The following is a 25,850-nucleotide window of genomic DNA, read 5'->3' on the forward strand; positions in this document are numbered from 1 at the left end:
TGTTAACTGGTGTTAGCATTATCCTCTTCTTTTTTAGGCAACATATTATTGAGATTCATAGATTTATTCCTTGATATATGTGGAATACATTGAATACATTGTTGCACAGCAAATGTTCTGGTCTTAAAGCTTATATATAGTCTTTCTGCCCTGGTTGTGTGGTTTTTCCCTAACTCAGAGATATATGAGTTTTGCTATGTATCCATTGGAGTTGGGTATTAGTCACTTAATAGAGCTGTCACATGTGTTTCTTATGATTATGTTTATTATGAACTTCTAAGATCATTGTTATTATAATGTTTTAGATAAACTTTGTAAATACTGGAACTTCAATATTTATTATCAGCTTTATTTTCCATTTCTTTGAGTGTAATTAAGATTTTTAAATGAGATTTAACCTTCTTTCAAGTGCAAAAATCAGAATGAGAAAAGCAGTTGTTTTGCAGTGCTATTTATTTACTTACAAGTTGAATGCTTATTAATAATCAGTTGATAAAGTTTTATTGAGAATTTCAATGTAACTGGTTATGTTTGTCACTTGATTAAACATATAATTTATGACATAAAACTATTGTTGAACCTAGTTGCTTAAATATATGTTATGTGCTATATATACTATATACTGTCAGGTATATTACTGTATGATAATACTGTTAATGTTTTATAAAGCATAACATGATATGCTTTATTATGCTTTAGTCAATAAGATTATTACTAACTTCATGTCAGAGGTTACATCACAGTTTGTCAATTCAGTACTGAATATATATTAGTTATCTCTGCCCTATAATTTGATTGCTATATGAGGGATATGAGTAGAAAATGAACCTTTATTAAGTGTATGGTTCCATACTTTCAGGAATCTTGAACAGCTAGTATAAATGAAGGTGAATTTAAGATAAATACTGGATAGTAGCTAGGAATGGATCAGTTGGAAAGGAGTTTTATGAACAAAATGAAGTGGGTAGGCAGTTCTGAAGTGCACAGAAGACTTATCAGGAATTAGAAAATGGAACAAGCTCCCAGCTCTACTAGAAAATAATGACTATCAAAAACCACAAACACAAAACAAGCCATTGGCTAGGATGTGGAGAACGTGGAACACACGTACGTAGCTGTGTAAAGTGGTAAAGCTGCTGTGAAGAACAGTGAGATAGTGCCTCAGACACTTACAAATAGGATTGCAGTACGACTTAGCCTTTTCACAGCTAGATATACTCAAGAGTCAAAAGCCAGGTGCAAAAAGCACTCACTGCATATATATCAACATTGTGTATAATGGTGAGATGTGGAAGGAGCCGGGCACCCATCAGGTGATGAATGGATGAGGAAAATTTGTTTTATACAAATAACAGAATTGTTTTCAATCCTAAGAGGAAAGAATTTCTGATATGCCAAAACATAGATAAGTCTTGAAGACTTTATGATAAGTAAAATACCATATAGCTCTGTACACTTAAACATGGTTAAGGTGAGCATGCCTTTAGTTTCAGTGCTTCAGAGGCAGAAGCAGGAGATTTCCATGAGTTTGAGGCTAATCTGGTCTAGTGAATTCCAGGCCAGCCAGCCAGGGCTGGGTATTGAGACCCCGTCTCAGGGAATCAACCAACCAACCAAAAATGATAAATTTTATGTTAGATATATTTTACCACATAATGTAATTTAAAAAATGTGGGTAGAGAGGTGTACATATATATGCAGTTTACCAGTTCTCCGATTATGTATTTTAATCCTCCTGGAGAGTGAACCCAGGGTCTGAAATGTGCTAAGCAAGTGCTTTGTCACCACGTTATACTCACAACCTTGTTTGTGTTACAGTTTTTCTTAGTATTTTAAACATTTTATAATCCAAAAAGTAGAGATACAACATTGTGGTATTTGCTGTGTCTACTGCTAATCCATTAAATGTATATGTTTTAAAATTCAAATGAAGATTGCTCTTCCATTTAGTTAGCCAAAGCTAGAAATTTCTAGTAGTTTGACTTGCTTAATAAAGTTAAAAATTCCTCAGCAATCTGAAGGATATTTTTTTTCCCAATGAAATGGAAAAAAACAACAACAAAAAGACCCAAAATAGATTGTGTCATTTCTTTAATCTGTTATTTGTGTCATAAAAACCGTTTTGTATTTTATTTCAGAATAGTATTTATATACTGGAGCTAGTTTGAAATTTTAGAGAGCACTATTATATAATGATATTTGTAGTTTAATGTTGGTTCTATTTAGTATTTCGGTGAAATAGCTGTTATTGTGCATTTCCTATCATAGTTATCTGTTACTGTCTTTTTTTCTTTTCAGACAGAAGAAATGCATGAGTAAATTACTGGAGTACAGTGCGGATGTCAACATTTGTAATAATGAAGGCCTTACAGCAGTATGTGCGATCACTTTTATTTGAGATTATAAAGATACTCTAGAAAAAATGGTGAATGTGCTGCAGATGCAAGTTGTAATCCCAGTGGTTTTTTGAGTTACATCTGTAAAGTGCTTGTGAGGTATACAGCGAGTTTATTAAGAAACGTGATGTCCTCGTTCATCTCAGCTCTTCTTTAGGTTCATTACTTTCATTTATTTTAAAGCCTTATTCTTCTTGTCTTTGTCAGTGACTTTCAAGGGAGTTTTCCTGTTCAGGTGTATTTCCAGCTGGGTTGGGCATGGTGGCACATGCGGGGCATGGGCGGAGGTGGGGGCGGGGCAGGTTGGGCTTCAAGTGCTAGGACTACATAGAAACCAAAATTAAATCAAGGGGATAAACAAGAGCTGGTTTCCATTATATCTTTTAAAGAGCTGTTGTTGTATCTATTGCAGGGAAATTGTATGCCTCTGTAGAGAGGGTCAAAGGTAACAGGGAGTGAGAACTCACTGTTCTTTGTACTGAGATAACTACTATAACCACCCATCGCTCTTAACCATTTTCCATTCAGAACTAAGTTAGTAAACATTTGATTTACATATTGGGAAATGGTATTGGATACTGCTGAAAGGATTGTTAAAAAACCTCAAAATTTTAATCAAATAATTATGATTTCTTTTTCGGAGTATTTATTTTTGAAGTAGAGATAAAATAGAGTAACGTGATCACCGAGTAGCTATTTTGGAGACATAGCAGAAGGTGCTATGCACAAGCACAGCAGATGTAATTTGTTAAATTGAATTTAACCTTCCTTTGGTAACACTTGCAGGTCCTTTTTCTTTTTCTTTTTCTTTTCTTCTTCTTTTTTTTTTTTTTTTTAATAGATTCCATCTCATCATGTAGCCTCAGCTCATCTAGAACTTTCTGTATAGACCCTGCTGGCCTTGAACTCAAGAGATCTGCCTGCCTCTGTTTCTCAAGTGCTAGGTCAAAAGTGTGTATCTTTGCCTGGCATTTGTAGATTTTGCATCTTGTATTTTTGTGGATAAAGAATAATATTGAATACCTACTTATTAAACTGGTTTTCAAGACATTTTTAATTAAAATTTCTTTAGATTTTTGAAGTAAGATCTTATATAGTCCAGGCTGACATTGGGCCTATGACAGTTTCCTTGCCTCAGCTCCTGAGTGCTGGGATTGCAAGTGTGTCTCACCATGCCTGGCACACACACACACACACACACACATATATATATACACATATATATATATATTATTTTTAAGTATATATACTTTTTTGATATAGGGCATAAGAGAAAGTTTTCCTCAGTTTTCAAGTGTTCTGTTAGTGGTTTAGTATAGGGTGGGCTTAGTCATAATTATTATACAGTATTTGTAATTCCTGTGACAGTCCAGGTTTTGTATATATTAGCAATATTGTAGCATCTATTCTGTAAGGTAATCTTGCATTCAGAATACAGATTGCCTGGAGATGTGGGATGTAGAAGAGTTATAAAACTTAGAACTGACACAGATCTTTCTGTAGTACAGCAACTTGAGGCAAGATAACATGTTCACTGCTATCATATTTTCATTGCATAATTTCCAACTGCCAACTTTTCATTCCTGAGCTTTCAAGGAAGATAGATTAGAAAATATTTTATTTTGTGATTTTGCAAGGCTTCAGTGTGGACTCTTGGCCTTCTTTCCCTTCATTTTTTCTACTTCAAGTTTCTGTCCCTCTTAGGAAATGCTTTTCAGTTTTGTAATAGTTTAATAGTTATCTGTAGTTGAACATTGCATGGTAGTAATCTTTCTCAATTTAGTTGTGACCACATTACATTTTGGAGCTGAATCTATTCCTTCTTTCCTGTCTTTCCTCTCGTTTCTTCATGCATAAACACACTTCTCATGTCTGTCCAACACAATCATTGCAATTTTAGTTAACTTTTCAAAATCTAGTTTTGACTGACTATGATTCATATCTATCCCTCTTTTCTTTGCAGAGCATTTTGTTCTGTGGTTAATGATTACCTATAAAATATTGGGGTATAGACTTGTAGACTATAGACTTGTAGTAGACAATATGCAAAAATCTTTTGTATATATTTTCCCCAGTTTCTTAAAAGGCACTTATAATAAGATAATATTAAAAGAGAGTACGTGGATCCTGACTAATTCGGTAATAGGGTATGAGTATATGGGTTAATGAGCACGCCAGACCCCAGGAGGTGAGTTTCCGTGAAACTCTGCCTCTGAGTGGCTTTAAGGCTCAGGCCGTCAAGCTGACCGACTGGCTGGAGTGCGTGGCAGTGCCTCTATGATTTCTGTTGCTTCGCAGCGTGTGCCAAGGTAGCTTACTGTGAGCCTCCCGGTTTATGGTTTCTGCCTCCCATTGTTTCCTAGGGGTGCTAGGACTATAAATGTGTATGGCCACATTTTGTCATTTTGTGGATCAAACTCATGGTCTTGAGCTGTTACAGCAAGTATTTTCACTCTAACTTGTTGGCTTTTCCTTTGACTTGTGCAAACATTGTATGTATGTGTGTGTTATTATACTTGCTGAACTCCTAATAGTTTCTTTCCTATGACTTCAGTGACATTTTCTACATAGATAATATAATCTGTAAGTACAGATAATTTTCTTTTTAAATCTCAAACTTTACTTTTTTTTGATGTCTGTTCTCATTTTGATGTTGCTTGTTATGACTAGCTGGCCTTTGCTACTTTGTTGCTTCCTCTTTTTCCTACCTTCTATCCCCTGTTTCACCCCCCAACACTAGATAAGAGAGAAAGGATAGAAGATAGAGATAGAGAGATCCCTGAATATACTTTTTTTCTCAACTGTACCTCCCAGTTTCCAGCTCAGCTCCTTCAAATGTTTCCCCAAACCATTCCTCCCTCAGTTCCCCAACAGTCTGCTTACACAATTCCATCTCTCATTTTCCCCAGTGCTAGCCTCTCCAAACTATAGCAGCTGTTCTAGCCTATCTGCTCAGCCCAGCTTCTCCTGGCTCAGCTGTCTTCTAACAATGTCTTCTGCACCAAGTGACTTCTTTTTTCATGCTATTAGCCTAATTCACTTCCAGATGATTGCTCTTCTACTAGACTAGCCTAATTCCTATCTTCACTTGAGCTGGCTTAAAAAAAAAAAAAACTGTTCCCCGTAATACAAGAGGCAAGGAACACTGAAGGTCATAGGGTCAAGGAGTTCTATCAGCTAAGGATTCTTAAAGGACCAGTTGACTAACAACTGGGGAATCTTTTAAAGGATCAGACACACAAGATAAATCACACAATGGTATTCATCCATTATCTGTGTATTTTATTTATTTTTGAGACAGTCTCTTTCTCAGTAGACAGACTTTTGACTACTCTGTGGGTTCATTTTCTTCCATCTTTCCCCACCTCTTTTCTCTTTTCAACCCCCTAGTGGGGAGAAAAAGAAGGATAGAGGGGCGTGTAAGAGAAAGAAACCCATAAAAAAAGTCAGGGGTAGAAAAGGGGTAACTGCTTCCTGTGAGTTAGGGGCGTCAAGTTCCTTGAGACAAGTTTGACCTCTGCCATCAGGATAGCTAAGTTCTTTTTGTCTCTTTGCTCATGATTACTTGACAAACTACAACCAACAGTAACCAACAACATCCAACCATCAACCAGCCATCCAGCCACAACTGTCAGGGTTCTAGCATTTATATATCCTCTGAAAAGTCCTTAGAATCCCAAATGTCACACACTTGCAAAAACTATCTGTAGCTGGCAAAATCATGCTGTGTTAGAGCACTAGGCAAATCATAGATGTGGTTCCTGAGCAGTGTGCTTAAGAGCCATCCCGCCTGCAGCAGGTCCCTTCTTCCTCCCCAGCCTGCAGCTATGATGCCACCACAGGAGCTGTCAAAATGGCAGCTTCTGTCAAAACACCCTTGCCTCCATCCTGCTGCTGTCATGAGGAGCAGTCCATGGTGACAACACCTCCTTTCCATTCACCTTGAGTAGTTCCATAGAGACGATGCCTTAGCCAGAGCTGCCTGTGGCCAGAAAGGACTTATATTCTAACCCATGCTCTGATGCAGGGAAAGGGAGATGAAAAAAAGCCACCAATCCCCGAGCTTCTTACACAATCCCACCAATTCCTGAGCATGAGAACTCACCAGTTCCTGAGCTCCCCAAGTCAGAACTTGGAATCCTACCAATCCTCAGTCTGGAAATCTCTGCCCAAGAAATCCTGTATAAGCCCTGCCCTTTGTTTAGTTCCTTGTTGTCTGTCCCAGGGAGCAGAGGCAGACACTCCTGGATATGTCCCTCCACAATGTGGACCCTTCAAGTCTCTCTTAGGAGATTTGCTGCCTGGTGTAACTCTCATCTGAAGAAGACAAGAAGCAATGAAGAGAAGTGAAGAGAAGGAGCAGGGCTGAGGCGCCTGAGCTCCTGAGCTCAGCTGGGGACACCTCCCTGGGAGCTGCAGGGCCTCTGCTGAGGAGGCTTCCTCTCACAGCTGTGTGGTTCCTGGGCTCCCATGTCTCAGGATGCCCTTCTGTTGGGAGTCCTTCTCCCCTGAGAGCTGTGTGGTTCCTGGGCTTCCAAGTTCCAGGACTCCCTTCCATCTGAGCAGGAACACAATAGTCACCCTTTGTAAAGCACCCATACCTCGGATAAAACAAAAACATATTCCTACAACATTTCTGTGTTTTAAAAGAAACCAAATTCTCACTGTCCCCTCCCTCCGCCCTCTCTGGCCTGTTTTTATTCATCTTTCTAAAATGCATTCTGTATCTTTTATGTTCTTAATAAAGCCTGATGGAGTGTTGTCTAGAAATTTGTGTCTTCTGCATGCTGAGTTGATTTGATTCTAGGTCCACTGCTTGGTATTTGGAGTGTTTCTTATTCCTTCTCCTCTTCATCACTGTAGATTTCCATCTTCCTTTCCTGCACGTATGCTTGTGTGAGGGTGTCGGATCCTCTGGAACTGGAGTTGTGAGCTGCCATGTGGGAGCTCAGCATGGAACCAGGTTGTTTGGAAAAACAGACAGTGTTCTTTACCACCGAGCCATCTTTCTAGCCTGGGAGCACATCTTTTGATAGTTTACTGAGGAAATCATTGAGTGGTAATTTTTTTGCTATCCTGTATATCTGAATTTGGCTCTGAATTTGTTATTTTACTGATAATTCACAATAAAATTCTAGGTTGGACATAATAGTTTTTCCTTAGCATGTTCACAGTGTTGCTTTGCTGTGTTCTGGTTTTCTGGTTTTTAGTTGGATGCCGTTTTGTTTCTTGATTCTTTATATGAAACCTGGTTTTGTTTGTTGTTTGTTTTTTTTCCTAAAAATGTTTGTAATCTACTTTGTCCTGAGCATTCTAAAATTCCACGATATGTCTTGTTTGTATGTTTTATCCATTCGCTTCATAATGCCCAGACAGTTAACATAGAAACCCATGCAGTGGGAACTCAGGACAACACTACATTAATTTTGATTTTGATGATTTCTTCATCCCGTTCTGTAACTATTACGGTTCGGATATTAAACCTCTCAGATGAGTCAATTTTAGTAAAGTACCACTTTCTTTTCTATTGTTTCTCCACCTCTTTCTGTGTGCTTTTGGGAGATTTCTTCAACATATTTTTCTGAGTTTCCTTTTGATTTTTTCATGTCCCTGTAACAATATTGATTTCTGAAAATCTTTTTTGCACTTTCCTTTGCAAAAATTAGTATAACATTCTTTTTTAAAAAAGTACACTTGTCGTTGGTCCTCTGAGCCGTTGGCGACACGAACAGAACGACACAGACACGGGTTGGGTTCACGCAGCAACGTCTTTACTTCAGGCTTTTTCTTTTACAGCTCTCTTCCCCAGCAGCTTCTTCTTAGGGCAAGGGCTAACCTACTCTCTTCACTACTACTGGCTTCTACCTAGGGCAAGGGCTAAAAGCTACTCTTATTCTACTTCTGTTTTCTTTTACAACAGCTAGGTTCTACCACTTACAACAGCAGCTTCTACTACTCCATCCTTCTCGCAGCGAGGGCTAACTAAACTCTTCTCACTACTTCTGGCTTCTACCTAGGGCAAGGGCTAAAAAACAACTCAGTACTTGTGCCGACTCACCTCCTTCTAGCTCCACCCCACCTCATCCAATCAGAATTCACACACACTCCAGGCACAAGCTTAGGTTGTTCACAGATAGGCTGACAGGTCTGGATCACGAGGAACTGTCCAGCTTGGCAGGCAGCCCACACATGCGGCCTCACTGAGCATGCTCGGGCAAGGCAGTAAACAAGTGGGTTTCACGGGGCCTGTGGCTGCACCCGCTTCCCCTATGTCCCCCTTTTTGTTTTATTAGAAGCTCTGGGATCAGCATCTGTCTTAGGTTGCCCCCATCCGTGTCACATCCTTACCCATCATGGGAATGACAAAATCACTTTCGCCATCCTGTCTTAGGTTGGTATGCGCACGTGAGGGTCTTACCCATCATTGATTACTGATCCAGCATGTTGAGCCAACATTGGGGGGATGCTCCTGCTTCCAAGGCTGCCATAGCCTGCACTAAGGCTCGTTTATCAGCCCTGTGCTGCCTTTGCATACGTGCCATCCACCAAAGCATTCCTCTACACATAACAGTCAGCAGGAGCACTCAAAGGGCTATCCCTCCCCAATTTCTTAAGAATCCCACAGTTCCCTGGATGATCTCCAGCCATTGCTTTGTAGTTGCAATCTCCACACAGGTGTTGTTCACAGCAACAATTGATGCTCACAATTCCTTCATCTTTGTCTCGAGATCATGACTCCAATTTCCTAGCAGCATCGCACCAATTGCACGCGACAGATTTGCAGCTCTGGAAAATTCTGATACTGAACAGAGGTTACACACATTCCTGACATATGAGTCAAGCTCTGGCTAAGGGTGTTAATGGGTGAGATTGTAAATCTGAATTTCCTTTTAAAATATCGAATAACAGGCATAACTCTGCATTGGGAAGATTACAATAGGGCCGAATCCAATTGATATCTCCTAGCAATTTCTGAAAATCATTCAAAGTATGCATTTTATCCATCCTTAGTTCCAGCTTTAGTGGCTCGACAACAGCATCTCTCAGTTTAGTACCTAAATAGTGTTTTACTTCTGTCTTTTGAACCTTTTCTGGGGCTATCACCAAATTCCACTTCTCCAACTGTTTAGTAAGGGTCCCAAATACTTCTTCCACTTCCACATTAGAGGATCCACAAATCAAAATATCATCCATACTATGCTTTCCCTTTTTGTCTCCCTCATCTTTATAGGGGGGAAGGAGATGGCAACGGAGCGGTTGATGGTTCAGGTGGCCTAACGTGCCTAAACATCCAGTGGAACATCTGACTACAGACATCACTGTCGCTATCAGTCCCGTCGCTGTCACTAGTAGACCCTTCAGAGCTAGATTCCTTCTTCTCTTTCTTTGGTTTGTTGTCTAAGCTGTTTAGGCTTTCGGCGGTTAGAAGGGAAGCAATCTCAGCATTGTACTTTCCACTGGCATCCCTCAAGCATGCCCTGACCAAGTTCCAGATGACTAACATTTTTACTTTCATTTTAGTCGGAGTTGAACCCATGTTACTGAAATTCCCTTTGTCTCTATTCCTGAGGTCCTTAGTGCTCCATCCCCTTTTTTTCCAGGGAACCTATCAGGCCTATGCTTTCTTTAGTTGTTGAAATTCCCTTCATCTCTATTCCTGAGATCCTTAATGCTTCGTCCCTTCCTCCCCCCCCTCCCCCCAGAACCTTACCTTTGTCTCTATTCCTGAGAACCTTAGTGCTTCGTCTCTATTCCTGAGAACCTTAGTGCTTCGTCTCTATTCCTGAGTATCTTAATGCTTTGTCCCTTTTTCTCGGGAACCTTAAAGGCCTGTGCTTTCTTTAAATACCATTGCTTACCAAAATTTCCTTACCGTTGTTTCCTAAAATTTCCTACCACTGTTTACTAAGGTTTTCCTATCACTGTTTACCAAAGTTTCTTTAGCTGTACTTTCTTTACTTACCGTTGACGACCAACAACCTACACGATGAGTCCCCAGTACCTCTACGGACCACCATTTGTTGTTGGTCCTTGAACGACACAGACACGGGTCGGGTTCACGCAGCAACGTCTTTACTTCAGGCTTTTTCTTTTACAGCTCTCTTCCCCAGCAGCTTCTTCTTAGGGCAAGGGCTAAAACTCCTATACTACTTCTGGCTTCTACCTAGGGCAAGGGCTAAAAAACTACTCTTATTCTACTTCTGTTTTCTTTTACAACAGCTAGGTTCTACCACTTACAACAGCAGCTTCTACTACTCCATCCTTCTCGCAGCAAGGGCTAACTAAACTCTTCTCACTACTTCTGGCTTTTACCTAGGGCAAGGGCTAAAAAACAACTCAGTACTCCTCCACTCACCTCCTTCTAGCTCCACCCCACCTCATCCAATCAGAATTCACACACACTCCAGGCACAAGCTTAGGTTGTTCACAGATAGGCTGACAGGTCTGGATCACGAGGAACTGTCCAGTCTGGCAGGCAGCCCACACATGCAGCCTCACTGAGCATGCTCGGGCAAGGCAGTAAACAAGTGGGTTTCACAGGGCCTGCAGCTGCACCCCTTTCCCACATACACTCTGCTTTTCTCTGAGAGTATTAAAATAAGTTTTTCAGTATTCATAGTTATTTTTCTTTCACTTTTAGGCTTTGTTTTTGCTTGTTTTATATGCTGTCTTTCAAATTAAATGCATAAGAAGGCAATTTAAAAGCCCTGTCTGCATTCATGTTTATTTACTAGAGGCTTCAGAGCAGGATGGTCTGTTTGGATATTTGTCTGTGAAACCTTCCCTTGGCATTGCTTTCCTTAGGTTGTTAACTTTTGAGCCAGTCCCATTCCTTAGAGAAACTATCAGGAAGATGTTAGCACTCTAGGTGCTGGCTAGAGAAGGATGTAAGAGGCTCAGTTTTTAGGATATAAACTTGTATTCAATCTTCTTTTAAAAATGTGTTATGTGCTCTTGATTCCATGTGCTTATTTTCTGTAATCCACAGATCTCTTATATTCAACTTTCTCTTAATATTTTGTCAGATTAATGAGGGGTTTTTCCTGTCTTTGTAAAGTTGACAAGTGATAGGGATCTAAGAGTCTCAGGTTGGATTAAACAAATTTTCAGTAGAGGGGTTTTTATTTCCATCTTTTAATCCAAGAGACCTATACTAATTACCATTTCTGAAGACTTTGAGGGGTTCTGTGGTCTAAAACAAATGCCTTCTTTTTTTTTTTTATTTTAAATCTACTTTTAAAGATTTATTTGTTTTTACACTATACCTATTAGATGATTTACCTGCATGTATGTACCATATGTATGCCTGGTCCCATTGGAGGCCAGAAGATGGAATTGGATCCATTGGAACTGGAGTTGGCTATGAGCCACATGTGGCTGCTTGGAACTGAATCTAGAGCCTCTGCAGGAGCAGCGTATGTTCTCAAAACCCCTGAGCCACCTCTCTAGCCTGCTCACATGCCACCTATTTACTTAGCTTTGCTCTTATGTGCTTAGGATCCTGATACTTGTTCTGACGTGACAACAAATATTATCTGGCAAGATGAAATGTAATACCTGCTTTCTAGCCTCCAAAACTTCCATTTCTTCCTTGTCTTGATGGGCAGGTTCTTTAAAAAACTGCTCTTTTACTGTTACTTTAGAGGGATCGTAGTTAAGCTGATAAATGTACAGTCTGCACTTGTAAGACAAGTAATTGTATCTTAATATTTGTAATGGAAAAAAATCAAGTAAAAATACATACTTCATCTGAAATTGTTTGCTCCTCATCCCACTTTTTAAAAAACCTTTTTATTGGTTCTTTGCCCCTCCCCTCATACCTGCCCTCTACCCTTGCAACCTCCTCCACAACAGAAGAAAGAAAATCTCATTGTGGAAGCTGTAGTGTGTCACAGTGTGTCCCACAGTGTTCTCTTTTGTTCACACTGTTTTGCTTGCAAATATTCGTTGCAATGATTCCTTGGTCTGATGGGTCTGACTTCTGTTAATACTGGCACCTCACTGGACCTCCTCTCAGAGGAGGTCATAGAGATCCTGTTGTTTTGGATCTGCAGGACCAGCCTCTTCATGCAGTCCAGAAGTTCATTGATGGGGAAGATGTTGGGGTGGGCCTACTCAAAGCCCTGGATATGCACCTGAGAGGTATCTGAGCTGGTCAGCCTGCCAGCTCTCCTGCTCTCATGCCCTCAGGGCTGGCTCACCTGTAACTACCTCTCTCCCCCTGAACCAGGGTCTGCTCTACTGTGCTGCCAGGCGAGGGGCAGGGCCCGTTCTCCCAAGTGCTGTAGCAGGTGAGGGGCAGGGCCAGCTCTTCTGCTCTCATGACCCCATTGGGGCTATCTCTCCCTCCTTAATGCCACTACTCAGCAGACAGCAAGGCTGACTCTCAGGCTCACACCCTCGGGCAGCTCACTTGCAACCCCCACATCCAGGGCCAGCTCTACTGTGCTGTGCAGGTGAGGTCCAGGCCCACTCTCTGGAGTGCTATAGTAGGTGAGGTCCAGGGCTCCTCATCCCAGATTTTAGTGCTGAGGCTTGGACTTGGAGCCTTCTATTTGCTAAGCACATGAGCCATAAGAGTGGTTCTCAGCCTGTGGGTCATGACCCCTTGGAGGGCTGCATATCAGATATGCTGCCTGTCCTATTCCATTATGACTCACAACCATAGCAAAATTATAGTTAGGAAGAAGCACAAAATAATTTTATGGTTGGGGTCAGCACAACATGAGAAACTGTATTAGGTGGTCCCAGTGTTAGGAAGGCTGACAGCTACTGTGGCATCAGTTTCTGTGCTGCCTGATTATTGCCAACTTGACAGAGAGCAGAATCACGTGGAGAAAAGGAATCTCAGTTACGGTTGCAGCACATACTCTTTACCACTACATCCTTGCTCCAGCTCCAAAAGTTTCTTTTTCCTCCCTTCCCTTTCTTCCTTCCAAATCCTTCTATGTATCCCCTCCTTAGTATTCTTCAAATCTGTGGCCTCTGTTTTCATTAGTTGTTACTGTATGCATGTATGTGTAGGTATACACACATATTCATGGAGCAGTATCCATTTAAATACTCAAAATGATCCTGGTGGCAGCAGTGCATTCTCTGGACTCTTGAATGAAAGACATAAACACAGCTCTTACATTTTTATATACTGGGCCACTTTTTAACCTCCATGTTAATCCACCTCCCCCTGCCCCAATATTCCCAAGTCATTTCTTACTAAAATCTATATTTTTATCTTTACTACCAAGGACCCAGTCAGGCAGCCCTCTTGGGGCTTGCTCTAGCTCCTACATGGCGGCTCAGCTCTCTGACCCACGCCTTCTCAGGTGCACTGTCTCCTCTCCTCCACCTTTTTCCAGCATGATGGCTCTCGTCCCTTCTTCCTCCGTTCCTTGCCCAGGAATGCTAAAAGTCCCTCCTATGTTCTGCCCAGCTACTAGCTGCTGGCAACTTTATTTTTCAATAAAAACCAACTGGGGCAGGGTCCCTCCCTCAGTGCCTTGCAATTTTGGGGACCCAAAGTAGCATAATATAAGCAGCATTAGACCAACCCCCCACATTTACATATATGCATGCAACAACAACACATATGCACAAAACCTGTTGAATCCATTTAATGTTACTTGTACATATGTTTTCAGGGCTGACCATTTGGCGTTGGACTACTTGTATTGGTGGACTACCTTTACTGCTTCTCGCTTTACCCCGCTGTCTGTATTTCTTTGTGTGTGGTTGAGGTCCAGCATGTGTTTGATTAGTGATTAATATGGAGTGTGCAGCCCACTGCAGATGGTAGGCCTGGGCTGTATATAAGAGGTAGGCGAGCAAGCCAGGGGAAGCAGGCCAGTAAGCAGCATCCTTTTATGGTCCATGTTGAGTTCCTGACTTCCTTGAGAGATGGACTGTGATGTGGAACTGAAAGCCAAATAAACCCTTTCCATTTCAAGTTGCTTTAGGTAGTTATTTTATTATTGCAACAGAGAAGCAATTTGAGACATGCTTTCTCTGTATAGCCCTGGCTGTCTTAGAACTTGTTGTGTAGAACAGGCTGGCCTCTGCCTCTGCCATTCCAGTGCTGGGATGTAAGGTGTGTTCCTGACACTGGGATTCTTGTCATTTAGGCTAGATGCACATGTACTGTGTAGCTAAGATTGGTCTTGAATTCCTGATCTGCCTGCTCCTACTTACCAAGTGCTAGGATTACAGGTTTGTTCCATCCAGCTTCCTTGTTTGTTCCTACTTGGAAATTTCTAATATTATCTTTTAATGGTATAGGTTTTTATATTTCTTTTAAAACTGGTTAAATTTTTTATTATCAGTGTAGGGTATATTGCTATTTATAACTACTATAACTGTGTTGTTTTATTTATATATACACTTCTTTCTGGGAAAGGAAGAATACTAACCTATTTTCTCTAGCAATAAGCTGTTAGAGGCCAGTGCCTTCTAAGAAGCAGAGTCATCTGGTGACCTAAGCCGGGGATACTTACTGTAGTGAGTCCTTTGATTGTTGATTTTATAATATATGGTGGTGTAGCCAACAAAAAGCAGGGGAAAGCTATTACAGTATTTTTAGTTTCAATGTTGTGCTCAGTAGAGAAATAGCACAGCATATGAAGATATGCTGACTTTGAATGCAACTGCCTTGCACAAATTCTCATAACACAATGGCTTTGCAGATACACTGGCTGGCTGTGAATGGGAGGACAGAGCTCCTCCATGACCTCGTGCAACACGTCACGGATGTGGATGTGGAGGATGCCATGGGGCAGACAGCGCTACACGTAGCCTGCCAGAACGGGCACAAAACGGTAAAGTCCTCCATGAAGACGTTAAGGGAGTGCATGTATTGTTTTAAAAGTGTTTGAATTCATGATAAGACTTTTATTTTCCATACTTGGGAAAATGCTGCATTATAGTGAAATACTGTTTTCTATTTTGTATGGACTTGTGATGAGCATTCTATCTGGGCAGAGGGAATAGTAAATAGTGCTTTTGCCTTTGTTCAAAATAGTTATAATTTTGATGTTATTTCTGATTCTAGTTTAAATAAATTACTACATTTTAAAATTAGTCTTTACATGTATTTTAAGCAATTATGTTTAATATCAGTTTTAACAAGTATCACAACATTTTATTTAGTATCAGTTATGCAATTAGTGTGTAAGGTGAATATCTATACTGCTTTTTAATGTTTTCAGTTGGATTATCATATTTTTTCCTCCACATGATGGAAGTAACTTTCTTTTGGCACATTTCTTTTGCTTTTTTTTTTTTTTTGGTTCTTATTTTTCTACTTTCCTTCCATCCTTATTCCACCCTAATCCTAACCCTCAACACTAGGTAGGAGAGAAAGAAGGCTAGACGGAAAGGACTTGTAGGTCTCTGTCAGCCAACAAAATAGACTACTTCCTGCTGATTAGGAGAGTTCGGTTCATTGGGGCAAGTCCAGTCTTTGTCTTCATGATATCTCCAACTTCCTTCTTTTGTCAAACTGTGACAGCAGCAAGCAGGAGCTGCAGGATATCAGCCTTCATAGGCACTCTCCAGAGTCCCTAGAATTTAACTATCTGCAGCTGGCAAAAATCACACTTCTGTTAGTGACCTAATTCATGAGGCAAGTCTTATTCACTGCTGTGAAGCAGCCTTTTATCTCACACCTGAGATTAAAACAAAATCCTAGTCATACAACATTATTTGGCTTATAAAGGAACCAAAGTTGTCAGTAGTTTGTTAGATTTCTGTAACCCTGCCTTTGTCCTGAGATATTACTTTCCTGTCACTGTCATGTAGACAGTTAACGTGGTGATAGCTTTTCATTAGGAGATTGCTGCTTTGTATAAAGATGGAGAGCATAAGGTCTTAGATTGCCTTTCTGATTTACTGTATTTCCTATTCTGTTTTTGTTGGTTTTTCTTTCACATTTAATCTTGGTGATAGAATATAATGTCTTCATTTGCTAAGTAACCATAACAATACCAAAATGAGCTGAAAACAAAAGTCATTATCAGTAACAAAAAAGTGCTTATTTGTCCATGTGCATATAGGTACATACTTTTATTTATTTTATTTTTGGAGACAGGGACTCACTCTGTGGCTCTGGCTGATAGGAAGCTCCCTCTGTAGATGAGGCTGATCTTGAATTTACAGTAATTACCTTTGTCTCTTGAGTGGTGGAATTACAGGTGTGACCACATGTTCAGTTTACACAGTGGTAAACTCTCAGTCTCATCTATTTTGTAAGGCAGTATTGGGATTTAGATCTCTCTCTCTCTCTCTCTCTCTCTCTCTCTTGGGATTTAGATCTCTCTCTCTCTCTCTCTCTCTCTCTCTCTCTNTCTCTCTCTCTCTCTCTCTCTCTCTCTCTCTCTCTCTCTCTCTCTCTCTCGCATGTATCTACATAAGCCCGCACAGCCTTGAGTGTTACTCCTTAAGCTACCATCCTCTATATTCTTTTCTTTCATTGGCCTGAAATTCATTGAATAGATGAGACTGGCTGGCTTTTCAGCCCAAGTGATCTGCCTGTCCCTGCTTCCCAAGAGCATGGATTGCAAGCTGTGCCACCTCAACCATTTGTTTTTCATAGTATACTGGCCTTCTTTAAGATGGTGAGGCCCAGGTTAATTTGTGTTTTGTAAGGGCTGGGGGAAGAAAGGGATGTAAGACCTTTTCTCTTTCTTGAAATGTTTCCTGAATACCTCCATTCCTCTGAAGACTTTTTGTTTGTTTTTATCATCTTAAAGAGATCTAGGCATTTCCTTTTTTAGTTCTTGTTTTTCTCTGTATAGCCCTGGCCATCCTGGAATTCACTCCATAGACCAAGCTGGCCTCTGACTCAGAAATCGCCTGCCTCTGCCTCCTGCATGCTGGGGCTAGCTAAAGTTGTATACCACCACCACCTGGCCCAAGCATTTTCAAGTAGTATTTCTTCTTACTAGTTTATCATTTCTTTCATTCTTTCATCAATATTATTGGATTTTCAAAATAGTATATATGAATAAAATGAAGTGTCTTAATTTGAGTGACTCAGCTTTCTCCCCTTCCTTTGTGACACCAAAGCTCAAATGGAAGGCCTTATACATGTAGTGCTCATTGCTTGAGCTGTATGCCCAGTCACAGTGAGCTAGGGTCTACAGGAACTTACTGCATAGTAGAAAATGAGTTACTGATAGCTCCCAAGAGATAGGAAAATGATACATGGAATGTTACTTGCTAATACTTACAGTTTTTAAATTTGTACAGGAACTGCACGTTACAATTGGAAGTAATCACAGAAGCTAACTTTGGCTGTTTGAAGCTAGTATAAAACAAGGTTTAATAAGAAAACCTTGGTGGCTATCCTGGAACTTGCTTTGTAGACCACGCTGGCCTTGAACACACAGAGGTCCAGTTGCCTCTGCCTCATCAGCACTGGGATTAGAGGCCTGTGCCACACTGCACATGGCTGATGTATTTGTATTTTATAGAACAAAATATAAAACTTTAAGGGATAAAGAAACTGTGGTAAAAATCTCTTTAAAAATCTTATCAGTTATTTCAAATTAAAGACACCAAAGTCATAATTTAAAGAAAGCCACTGAAATTTGCTGTAACTTTATTTTAGAGTAAATCTCAGGAGTTTATGAAAAGATTTTGAACGAATGCCCAAGAACTCAAAAGCTTTGTAGAATTTACAAATAAATATATATTCTTGCCTTTTTGACAAGAAATACTTTTTCAGATTCATACTACTATTCTAGAAGATAAAAGAATTGGAAAATAGATCCCTTTCTTTCATGATTAAGAATTTGGGCTGAAGTTGAGTTGGCTCAGTGGTCAGGCACAAAGCCTTGGATTTGGTTCTTAGCTCCAAGGTGGCAAAAAAAGAAATTGGATATACTTTGTTATGGTTACCTACATAGCTGCTGCTTTCCTGAGGGTATGTAGTGAAGTTTCTTTATCTGACTAGAAGAAAGTGCTTGGAGGCAGTGTATTTTGACTTTTGTTGTTTGCTTTTTAACTTTATTGTTAGAAATAATAGATCCTTGTCCACACACAAACAGAAGTTACTGAGATTTTTTTTGGCCAAGAACTGAACTTACTTTTTGGTACTTTTTTCTTGTTATCTTTAAGATTTATAAATGTGCAGAAGTGCCATAAATGATAGGTTGGATGAACTTGGATTCAGAAAACTCATGAACTGTCAGTCTGAATATACATGTTAGAATACATTGAGAGTTAAACTCCAAGCTGTAACTTATTTCATAATTAGTTCTTCTTTTAAAAGAGTAATTTTTAATCCCTAAACTTGTACAACTTAATATGTGAAGCTTCCCAAGCATTATAAAACTGCAGTTGAACACTTGTTTGGGTAGATTTATATTAAATCTTAAAAACACTGTGTGTTGCTGCTGCTGTACTGTTACGCTTACAGACTTGCTGGGAACAATGGCCACTTCTGTTTGTTCTCTTGGTATCTTAAGCCCACTTCAAGCTTTCCTCTAGTTACCCACATAATTGTAAAACATTAATCCAATTGTGCCTTGAGGCATACAGGTAAACAGGCAGATATTTCAGAAGATATTTTTATGTTCAGAGTGATTTTATTTATTCCAGTGCTTCTGGAAAATGTGAACAGATGATAAAAATGCCTCCTGATTCTTGTTTTCCTAACACCATAGTGACTAGTAATGATTCTTGTTTTCTTAACACCATAGTGACTAGTAATGATTCTTGTAGGCTGCCACATAACAGGCCAGAGTCCAGAGGTTTAAGAGGGTAGGCTTGTACAGAACTCATCATTCAGAATGAAGCTGGCAATCTTTCTTTACATATAAATTGCTTTTCTTCGTTGTAATTCATCATTTGAACTATCTAATAAAAAAGGATGCTTCTTCTGGGTGGTGGTGGCTCACACCTTTAATCTCAGCCCTTGGGAGGCAGAGGCAGTTGTTGGGGGTCCAAGAGTCACCCCACAAACCTCACGTATCTCAGTCAGACAGGGATAGTTTATTTAGTATTTGCCCCAGGACTGACTGATGAGGCGACAGACCAGACTCAGGGATTGACTGTGACCACGAGCCAAAATCCTGCAGAGCTTTAAAGCCTGAAATTGACAAACATCTGTGCCAAGTTATTCTACCAGTCAGGATCTAGGAATAGGGGACTTCCTTAGGAACATGCATTGTGTGAAATATTAAAAATCGAACCAGCTAGTGCCGGCATTGGCTGGTTTTCACTGATGATTTCCTATTCCAGAAACTGAATAGAACCACCAACCTCGTGGTAGCATATCACAATACCCAGTAGTAACTCAGTAAAATCAGGACTCTTTTCTTTTTTCTTATAAAGAACAACATTTAATTGGGGCCGGCTTACAGGCTCAGAGGTTCAGTCATCAAGGTGAGAGCATGGCAGTATCCAGGCAGGCATGGCACAGGCAGAGCTGAGAGTTCTGTCTTCATCCAAAGGCTGCTAGTGGAAGACTACCTAGGCTGAGAGTATTAAGCCCACACCCACAGTGACACACCTACTCCAACCAGGTCACACCTATTCCAACAAAGCTACAACTCCAAATGGTGTCACTCCCTGGTCCAAGAATATACAAACCGTTACATTCCACTCCCTGGCCCTCATAGACTTGTCCAAACACATGAGTCTATGAGGGGGCCATACTTAAACATAGTGTAATGCAAAATGCAAAATCAAGACTCTTAAAGCTTAATTAACCAATCAGATTTATGTATCAATAATATCACAATTTACAAGAAGCCAGTACAGTAATTTCAGAACCAATTGATAATGATAAAAAGCTTTATCCCAATTAATCTAACCTTATAATACCACAACTATTTGTGGCTGGTAAATGCCATGTGGGTTCATATCCGCTGCCATCTTCCTTTCCCTCCTACCCTGAGATGCTCCCTGTCTCTGCAACTCTTAGCTCCACCTCCCTTTTCTCTGTCCAATCACAGGCCTCCGTTACACTAATGTAATTGGACAGGGAAAATCCTGCAACAAACATGTTTTTGTGGTATATTTATCCTATTCACATTGGTTTGGGTATCCAACTGTGGCAAGGCACTTGCTTTGCCTAACATTCATGTCTTGTCTACCAGGATAGGATTTGTTTAACGTTCATGTCTTAAGTTGCCAACTAGGATGTCAGTTACCCACGTACATGACCTTTTTGCCAAATAGTATGCCAATTCCCAGGGAGGTCTTGGGAACTTAAAACTCTACCTGACACCTACTCAAAATGGAAGTCTTATTCCAGATGGCTTCTTATATTGGTGCAAGTGTCTTTCTTCAGCTGGGGTCCATCCCACAACCAGCTTCTAAAAGCAAACCCCATAAAAGCTCATTTGCAGCGCAGGAAGTGCTGCTGGGTGGTTGGTTCAGGTCCAAGCTTTTCATGGCTAACTATACAAAGCAGTTCTAACTGACCTCTTGTGATTGGTTTCAAAGAACACCAAAGCACAGAACATAACAGAATATGCAATCAACTCAGGCATGAGAAAGTTTCCTAGTAATAGCAGTAACAGCAGACGAAGGTTAGCTAGACATGCAACACTTCTCTAGGCCTTAACGGCAGTCAGATCTCTTGAGTTCAGGGCCAGCCTAGTCTACAGAGTGAGTTCCAGGACTGCTAGGGCTACACAGAGAAACCTTGTCTTGAAAAATAAAAATAGGAGGATGCTTTTAAGGTGGTTTTATTCACTTTTTGTAAATGATAGTATAGCTTGGCTGTTTGTGCACAGCTTTACTGTTTTACAATCTAATCATTGTCATTCTGAGAGTTGGCAGTGATAAAGCAGAGCTCTTTTGGATTTCTGTGAATTGTACTTTGGCTGTATATTGGGTACAGGTGGTCTCATTACCACTTTCAGTTAGCTGAGATTACATGTTAGTGTTCTACTAAGGGTTCTTGGAAGGTTATGGAATCTGTTAAAAATGTGTTGTTGGGTTTTTTTTTTTTTTTTTTTTTGGTTGTTTTGTTTTCTTTGTGTTTGTTTGTTTTTAAGGATCTCTTACCATGTGAAAATATTTCTATAAAGAGAAGGGAATCTATGTTTGTAGGAATTCAGGACTTCTAGCAGAATTGGTGTTTTTTCCTTTTTTTACTTTGGGTCTTCTCATGTTCTGGAAATCCCTATGTGGTCTCGGCTGGCCTTGAACTTCTGATTTCTGGGATACATGCATACACCATCCACCCAGCAAAATTTTGATTTTAAAAACAAAGTTGGTATGTATGTGTGTGCATGAGGACATGAGTTGTGTATGTGTGTGCATGAGAATGTGAGGTGTGTATGTGTGTGCATGAGAACATGAGTTCTAGTAATTGAACTCGGGTTATCAGGATGCATGTCCAGGAAGTTATCCACTGAGCCATCTCTCTGTCCCTGAATATCCCAACGTTTTAAAGAGCTTACTTGCTGTTGTAATTTTGACACACAAAAATGACTTCAGTTTAGTACAGTTTTTAAAGTTATATTTGTTAAATTAACTTTAAAATGTATGGGTACCCCCATACCCATGTACATATAGTTAGACTCAGTGGTTATATTTAAAAAAGAAAAAGAAAAAAGAAGATGTGATGTTGGAGGGGATTATGGCAGGAGAGTGCAGATTATGATGATCAAAATTCATTGTGTACATGGATGAAATCTATATTTTAAAGATGTATAGGTAATCATTAGATATTTATGTTGATATGTTTTTACTTGTCTATATTTTATTGTGAGCTGCTGAACTTATTATTATTTTTTATTTTTTGAGACATGTAGCTCTGGCTGTCCTGGAGCTTACTGTAGGTCAGGCTGACCTTGAGCTCAGACCTCGAACTCAGAGATCCTCTTCCCTTGGCCTCCCAAGTGCTGGACTAAAGGCATGTGCCACTACCACCTGGCTCTGAACTTAGGTTTTTAAACAAGTAAACAAGAAGCTGTGTAGTGTGAAAATGAGAAATTATGATCATCGTTGCAAATTGCAGCTACATGTTTTAGACCTTTTATGGCTTATAGCTCAATACAGACAGTTTTCATGAAGGTCCTTGCATGTCGAATTTCAGGGCAAGGCACTCTAAAATAAATGAAAGAGAATTCTGATTTATTTTCTAGGTAAAACTGATCAGCACTTATCGTGCTATGTGTTATTTGTTTGTTTTATATCTTAGTCTCTCTTTCCTTGATGTAATGTAAACTCATGACAAGGGTTTTAGCTGGGCGTGGTGACACACAGCTTTAATTCCAGTGTGCAGGATGTAGAGGCAGGAGGATCTGGAGTTTGAGGCCAGTCTGGGTTGCATAGTGAGAACCTGTCTCAAAAGATGGCGTTGTGTCCTTTTTTTTTTTTTCTTGTATCTCTGGTATTTAAAATAGTTTATACTGTGGCTTCACTATTTTTTTTTGAGGGGTATGTATTTGTATGTGTGTATGTGTGTGTGTGTGTGCACACCGGTGTACGCGTGTGTGCTTGTGTGCCTGCATGCCTGAAGTTGTGGTTAGGTACTCTTCCTTAATCACTATTCATGAGGCAGGGTCTTCTGTTGAATCTGGACCTGCTGATGATGCCAGTCTAGCTGTCTAGTTGGCCACTTTGCCTCGGGAGTCCCACATCTAACTGCTGACTGCTGAGATTCAGGTAGCTGCTATGCACTTTTATTTGGGTTTTAGGGAATTACAACTTGTTTAGCAAGAACTTTATCCACTGAGCCATCTCTCTAATCCCTAGCAGGGTTTGTTAAGTTCTATTTACAACGTCTTTTCAAAAGTCTGAGAAAGTTTTATATAACCTCTGGGATATCATTACATAAAATAGTTTTCAATATTGATCAACGTATTTTGTATTATAACCAATGTTGAGAATGCTGCTCGCATAAATAAATAATACACGTGACAGAACTATGTTTTGGGCTGCTTCAAAATTCATCCCAGGTCAAACTTAACTTTTTCTTTTAAAAGTTAAGCCTCGAAAAGACATTCCTTTTTTTTAATTTTAATTTTTTATGTGTGAGTGTTTTGCCTGCATGCATGTTTGTGTACATGTGTACCTAGTCCTGGAGAAGTCAGAAGAGAGTGCCAGATCCTGTTTATAGATAGTTGTAAACTGCTAAGTGAGTGCTGAGGTTCAAACTTGGGACATCTGGTAGAACAGGTAGTGATCACAGTCACAGAGCCATCTCTCCAACTCATTCATATGTATATGTATATATATATATACACATATATACACACACACACACATATATATATATACACACACACATACATATATATATATATATATATATATATACACACACACACACATATGTGTATATATTCATGTCAGCAGCAACTCAAAAATCAAATTTGAAAATCAGTATAATCCAAAAAACACTAACTTGATACGGCCATGCTGAGGAATGGTTATAAGATAATATTAAAATATTAAATCTTTGTTTTTCATAATGAAACTGTCATTTCTAAAGAGCAGAGAAATTTGTATGTTCAACAAAAACACTTCAGTAGTTCATAACTTAGTTGTCTTGAGTCTGAGCTAGAGTTCTGTGTGAGGTGGAGCGATGGCTCGTGTAGTGCATGGCGTGTTCTGAACCAAGCCTGCAGGGTGTGTGATGCAAGTGCCCGTGCTTCCAGGAGCAGCTCAGTCACTACACAGTTGGTTTTGAGTTTAATATTCAGTCAGTGAGTGCACATTCAGAAATTTTATTGTTGCCAAATTTTTCATGATTCCCTAAATTCAGTGAATATGCTGTGAGCAAGAGTTTGATTGTTTAAGATGGAACTTCAATGAGTGGCATTTGTCCACTGTTTTTGTTGCATTTGTGAATATTTGTCAGTTTCTCCCTTTGTATCTTTAAGTGGAGTGTGTGTATATTAGTAGCTCAATTTCTACAAATAATTCTGATTTGTTTGTCTGCTTAAAAATCTTATGGATTGAGAAAACTTAGGACTTCAGAAAATTGAATCAAAAATTATTCTTAATTATGTTGTGCCTTATTGGTATGACTGAAACATCTTTAGGTTGTATTGCTTCAAGACCCTTGATGTACTGATTAATTAAGTACGTGCTCAGAGAATGTGTTCTCCCCCCTGAGCTTCATCCATTAGGTGCATACTAGCACCTTTACATTGTTGGAAACATTTGTTAAATTTTAGTATTTCTAAGACTGCATACCATCTTGAAACTTGTGTTGGAAAGGCTGGGCAGCAAATTCTTCAGGGTAATTTGATGTAGGTTTTATTTTCCATGATGTTTCACTTCTAGATCATAAGAGTCTTGTTTTTAAGCAAGAAAACAGTTTTTTGTTGCAGATAGGCCTCTGCTTTACTAGTGGAACTTTTATTGTTGCTTTGGATCATCTGGGAAAGCCTTGGGCTTGTGTATTGAAGGCATGGCAAGGGCTTGAGTCAAAGGCTTGAGGAAGGCTCGCTTCCCATCAGGGCTCCGAATTGGAAGGTGATGGGGGAGCCTTGTGTTGCCTCTGTTGTCTTGAGCACTCTGTAGTTCCCTTAGGAGCTGTGACTGCAGTTGCCTGCCTTTCTTGCTGCTTTTCCATGACTGTGGAATCAACAGTGGAATGAGTTCTAACTGTCATTTCCCTTCCTGTTTTAGAGCTTTCATAAAGGTATACCAGCATGCAATTGAAAATTTCGCGGTTGATGACTTTTCTGGTTTCTCTGTGTAGCCAAGGTTGTTCTGGAACTTGCTTTGTAGACCAGGCTGGCCTTAAACTCACAGAAATCCACCTGCCTCTGCCTCCCAGTGCTGGGATTAAAGGTATGCACTTTTCAGTCACTTTAATGCAGTTTAATATAATTACAAAAGGAATATTTTTATATTGAGATTCTTAGCAATACATTGTTTCCATTCCCATTAGAGCAAGTAGTTTCCCCCTATTCTTCTGCAGGCAACATTTACCTACATGTGAAACCTTAAAATTCCATAATAGTTGCAAAGATTGAGGATCTTAAAAAGAAAAAAGATTTATGGTTGTAAGCTGCCTGGTGTGGGTGCTGTGAAGTGAACGTGAAGCAGCAGTAAAAGTTCTTAGCCACTGAACCATCTTGTGTTAAAACAGGAAAAAGGACCTACCTGGATGGAAAGGAAAATGCTAGAACCATTTGTTGCCACTCTCTTAATCAAGTCTGTTTTATCAGCATTTGTCAGGCCATGCAAGCAGAGGGCACTTACATAAGAAAGAGAATTTCAATGTCTGCAAGATATGTGAGAACATTGACAATTCATACTGTAGGTCATACTTTGTTGCTATGATTTCCTTGAAGTTAGTCTGAGCACTTTCTTACTTAAGGAATATTTAGTCTGTGGTTAAGTGAGTGTTATCCTGAAAGCTCTGCAGTATAACTGAAAATAGAGAAGCACTGTAAAAAGTGGAATGCTTTTCAAAATGGCATTATTTAAAAACAAAACAAGCTACGATTTAAGCACTAGTTGACTGCTTTATAGATTCTGGTA

General features: G+C 39.7%; 1 protein-coding gene across 4 annotated transcripts in view; it reads left to right on the forward strand.

Annotated features, from left to right (window-relative positions):
• Hace1 (HECT domain and ankyrin repeat containing E3 ubiquitin protein ligase 1) overlaps positions 1–25,850 on the forward strand; it is a 125,627-nt gene that overhangs the window by 22,855 nt on the left and 76,922 nt on the right. For all 4 annotated transcript variants that reach the window (XM_021175364.2, XM_029482603.1, XM_029482604.1 and 1 more), the window contains 2 exons: positions 2,299–2,374; positions 15,074–15,205. In XM_021175364.2, the coding sequence (XP_021031023.1) occupies positions 2,299–2,374; positions 15,074–15,205 (208 nt within the window). The remainder of the gene's footprint in view (positions 1–2,298; positions 2,375–15,073; positions 15,206–25,850) is intronic.

The sequence above is a fragment of the Mus caroli genome, chromosome 10, assembly GCF_900094665.2.
Source record: "Mus caroli chromosome 10, CAROLI_EIJ_v1.1, whole genome shotgun sequence".
NCBI classification, from domain to species: Eukaryota; Metazoa; Chordata; class Mammalia; order Rodentia; family Muridae; genus Mus; species Mus caroli.